Here is a 4,216-nt window from a genome sequence, read left to right on the forward strand (position 1 = left end):
TCTTAAAGCAGAACTACAAGTGGGATCACATAGATAACGTGACTCTCTGGAAGGGCCACAGCACAGGGCTGACCTTGAACGACTGCTTCTCCCTGCACTGTCTAATCCATTTCCCAAGCTCCGCTGCCTGCCTGTGCCCTCACCTGCAGGGCGGGGGGATATAGGAACTAGAGACAGGGCTTTTTCAGTGGTGACTCCTTGCCTTTGGAATGCTCCCCCCCCCGAGGCTTACCTAGTGCCTCCTTGACTGCTCTGTAGGTGCTAGGGCAAAGCATTGATTTTTAACGCAGGCTGTTTCTGCTGTCTGCCTCTAGTCTGTTTATGGCTATAATGTTATATTGCTGAATGTTGTTTTAAATCCCTGGCTTGTTTTATGGCTTGGCCTTAGACTGATAATTCTTACATTGTGATTTTACTATATTGTTATTCTAGGGTTGATAGGTCTGGGTCAGAAAATACCTGGAGACTTTGGGGGTGGAGCCAGGAGAGGGCGGGGTTTGGGGAGGGCAGGGGCCTCAGCATGACACAATGCCATAGAGTCCACCCTTCAAAGTAACCATTTTCTTCAGGGGAGCTGATCTCTGTCCGCTGGAAAGCAGTTGTGAAAGTAGGAGATCTACAGGCCCCACCTGGAGGCTGGCAACTCTGTGGCCCCGGTCACACGGCAAAGTTGCCGTGGGAGAGGCATGAAAGATGGGCGGATTATCCGGGCGCGATCACACCTCAACATCTGGGAAGTGGAGCACACCCGTGGCTTACCGCCGACAATGTGCCTTAAAAAACTAGTACCTCCAAGGTACTAGTAAACGTTTGCCACGGGCTGCCTCCAGACACCCGTGGTGTGATCGCGCCAGCGCGCGGCATTCCCCTCCGGTCCCTCGTTTACCCGCCGGCGCCGAGGGAAGGACCTGTAGTGTGCCGCCGGTGCGTCTGATCGCGTAATCGCGACTCAAACTGCGCCGGGGCAATTAGCCACGCCCTCCCCCCGCGATATCCGGCCCGTGTGACCAAGGCCATAGTTATTCTTTTGTGAGCTCCATCAGAGCAGGCTCTGGAGAGGTGGCACAGAAATTCTCTAAATAAAGAGCACAGGCTTTACCCATAAAAAAGTCCTTATTTTGTTCCATTAGACAATGATCAGAGCAGTGCAGGAGTCACTGGAGAGCAACTGCCAGATAGACCAGTCCAGTATGGCTTCCCCCAACCCCGTGAAAGATAAGCCCTCGCAGTGGGTACCAGTATGAGGCCAAGAAAAATGTGCTGCAGTGCCAACCTGAAATATGGAAGTGGAAAAATCTGCTTAAAAACAGGCCACTGGATACAAGTGCAGTTTGTTCTAGATACAAAATGTAGGCTTCTTTAGCATGGAATTCAGTGCTAACGAAATGCTGCATCCTTTTAAAGCTCCAGGAAGTAGCTGCAACTTCTTTTCTTCCTGCTGTTTTATGGTTTAAGTTCATGTTTCATGCTTTTGTTTTTATGCATGTATGTGTGCATGCTTGTTCATTCTCAGGCGCCACCGTTGCCCTCACAATCCCACACGAATTTATGATCATGGAGGAGAGTCCTGCCTCATGACGGAATACGTAGACAAATACCCCCAGTATGGCAACGTCCCTCCTCCCCAGAGCCTCAAGCCCAAACAGGACTACCAAAAACATGGAGGGAAAATGGAAGGAATCACAACTTTCAGGTAAATACTGCCCCAATAGGTAGAACTGGAGAACACGCCCACCACAAGACATAATGGCTGGGAACCATTGGCAAGATTTAGCATCACCTAAAGGCCAACAGGTCTGACTTGAATTGCCCAGGCTAGACCAGCCTTGTCAGATCTCAGAAGCTAAGCAGGGACAACTCTGGTGAACTCATGGGTGGGTGGGAGACCACCAAGGAAGACCAGGGTGCCAGACAGAGGCAGGCCATGGCCAGCCACCTCGCTGTTGCCTTGAAAACCCTGGGAGATCACTTTCCACCACCACCGAGAGCCAACAGAACCATTACATGGCTAATGAATAACTTGACCAATATTGTTATTAAATTCCATAAAATTTAGTCAATAAATTGTATTGACAAAACTGGCATTTATAAATTGGTAGTTCTGAAAAAGTACTTTTTAAAAATGATGATTGCCCATACTGCAGTAGGCAGGTGTCTTCTTGGCAATTCTCTCTAGCTGGCCTCTGTTTTCATAAATACTTGTTTTTTAAAATCTGCGCCTGATTATAAAGGTATACCAAATCAATCAAGATTAAATCCGTGTTACAGCTATAATTGTAACCCATGTGATATTTGGCAGCAAGATTCACCTTGCTTTTCAAAAAGTAACGTTTTTTAAAAATACTTTGAATTATTTTTGTTAACTATTCTTGCAGGCTTTGGTTCTTTAAATTCTGTTCTTTGTCCTTTCCCACTCTAGGTCTGACTACCTTCCATATGACATGGCGAATCGGCCTGTTCGGGTGCAAGAAGAGTACAAACCAGCACCCGGAGATATGGACCTGGGAACAACTTACCGGAGAGATTATAATGTTCACAAAATACAACCAGTGATTTTAGTAAGACCTTTAGAGAGGAAACATGTCAAAGGTGGAAAGATAAATACAATACCCACATACCAAGGTAATAACTCGTGCTGCTTTTGTGGAGATAAGGAGTTGCTGGCTTGACCATTGTAGGCACTGAGCAGGCAGTCAGGCTGTGACATGCGGAAGTCTGCCTCTTGGTAGTGGACCCTCTGGGTTAAGTGCAGTGCAGCTCTCCTCTGACATCACCTTAGGCTCCAAGGTGAACGTCGTGTCCTGTTTCATCTTAAGGCAGATCTACACTATAGATTTCTTCTCAGTGAACCATGAGAATTGCTGTTGTGTGTTTATTTGTATATGGGGGTGTAGGCATTGGGGGGGATACTAGAAAACTCTTTCTCAGCACCTCAAGCTACAGTTCCCAGGATGCACTGAGGAAGGGGAACCATTTCAGTGAGAGTGGTTTGTCATATAAATGTGTCCTCCTCTCTTTCTGGCTCACTGTGTTAGGAAGAAATCAGATGCCTATTAATGCAATCCGTAGCCGCTGCATTAGCAGGCTTGTTCAGTAAGGACTGACTGGCTGACATTAGCAGGCTGGATACAGTTTGTGTAGAATGCCACAGTTCTATGACTTTGATATATGATATTAACACCCCAGGCAAAATTCCGTTATTAAATACCGTTTTTGTCTTAAAGCTGACTACAGAGCCTGGGGAATTCAAAGAAGGGAGCCTCATAAAACAGACAGCACCTACCATCTGCCCACTGAGAAGTTTGGGAATAGCACTACATTTCAAGATGATTTCCCCCCCAAGGAACTCACTCCCCGAAAAAGTTTTAAGCCTATCGCAATGACAAAGCTTTCTGACCATCCTTTTAATGGTATCACAAGCCATCGCAATGATTACATTACTCATCAGCTAGAACCAAAGTGGGTAAGATCAAAAGAAGAGTACAGGCCAAATAGCCAACCATTTGAAGACATCACAACCCACCGGTGTGATTTTAGAGGGCTTGTGGGGGAGCTTCCAAAGAGCTTCAAGCCTGAATACACTAAAATAGAATCAAAGTCTCATTTTAATGGAGTGACAGAATTCCGTGATCGTTTTCAACCATGGGCCGTTTCCTTACCTGATGTACACAAAGCAAAAGAATATATTCCACCTGCAGGTAATATGGACTTGAATACTACATCCCACCTTGATTATATTGAACATGAAGTCCATCCAGTTGTCCTCATGAGACCATTAGAAACTAGTAGGAAGAATACTGCCCCCTTCCAAGGGAACACAACCATGAGGGATGACTTTCAAGCTTGGGATACCAGTCGGCAAGATATGATAAAGAGGCCCCAGGAAATGCCAAAGTCTTTTGGGAAATTTGATGATATGACCACTTTCAGAGCTCACTACATACCACACAGTATAGTTCCAACTCAAAGCTGTAAACCTTTAAAGATAGCTCTTTCTACTGCAGCACCTTTTGAAGCAGGAACCATGTACCGTACAGAATATACTCCAAAGATGCAGGCCATCTGCCCAGCAACCTATCCTTCTCCTCCAGGATATGTCTTTGTCAGCACTGATTCTCGTGGCCACAAGTTCTTCCGCAAAGCTACACCAGATACCAATAAGATTGCCCAGGCAAATGGTAATCATGTTCCAAAGGAAATAGCAGTTGTATCATAA

The 4,216-nt window shown here is 46.0% G+C and overlaps 1 protein-coding gene across 1 annotated transcript; it reads left to right on the forward strand.

Annotated features, from left to right (window-relative positions):
• The first annotated feature begins 1,133 nt into the window (after positions 1-1,133).
• Positions 1,134-4,216, forward strand: SAXO2 (stabilizer of axonemal microtubules 2). The gene is made up of 4 exons (XM_015407419.1): positions 1,134-1,228; positions 1,514-1,693; positions 2,420-2,622; positions 3,225-4,216. Exons 1-4 carry the CDS (start codon positions 1,134-1,136, stop codon positions 4,214-4,216), a joined length of 1,470 nt encoding a protein of 489 aa, XP_015262905.1.

This window comes from Gekko japonicus, unplaced genomic scaffold (genome assembly GCF_001447785.1).
Source record: "Gekko japonicus isolate JY-2015 unplaced genomic scaffold, Gekko_japonicus_V1.1 scaffold322, whole genome shotgun sequence".
Classification (NCBI taxonomy): domain Eukaryota; kingdom Metazoa; phylum Chordata; class Lepidosauria; order Squamata; family Gekkonidae; genus Gekko; species Gekko japonicus.

Coding starts and splice junctions, on each gene's coding strand:
- SAXO2 (XM_015407419.1), top strand. CDS start 1,134: ATGATCAGAGCAGTGCAGGAGTCACTGGAGAGCAACTGCCAGATAGAC. Junction 1,229..1,513: donor GTGAAAGATAAGCCCTCGCA/GTGGGTACCAGT, acceptor GTTCATTCTCAG/GCGCCACCGTTGCCCTCACA. Junction 1,694..2,419: donor GAAGGAATCACAACTTTCAG/GTAAATACTGCC, acceptor TTCCCACTCTAG/GTCTGACTACCTTCCATATG.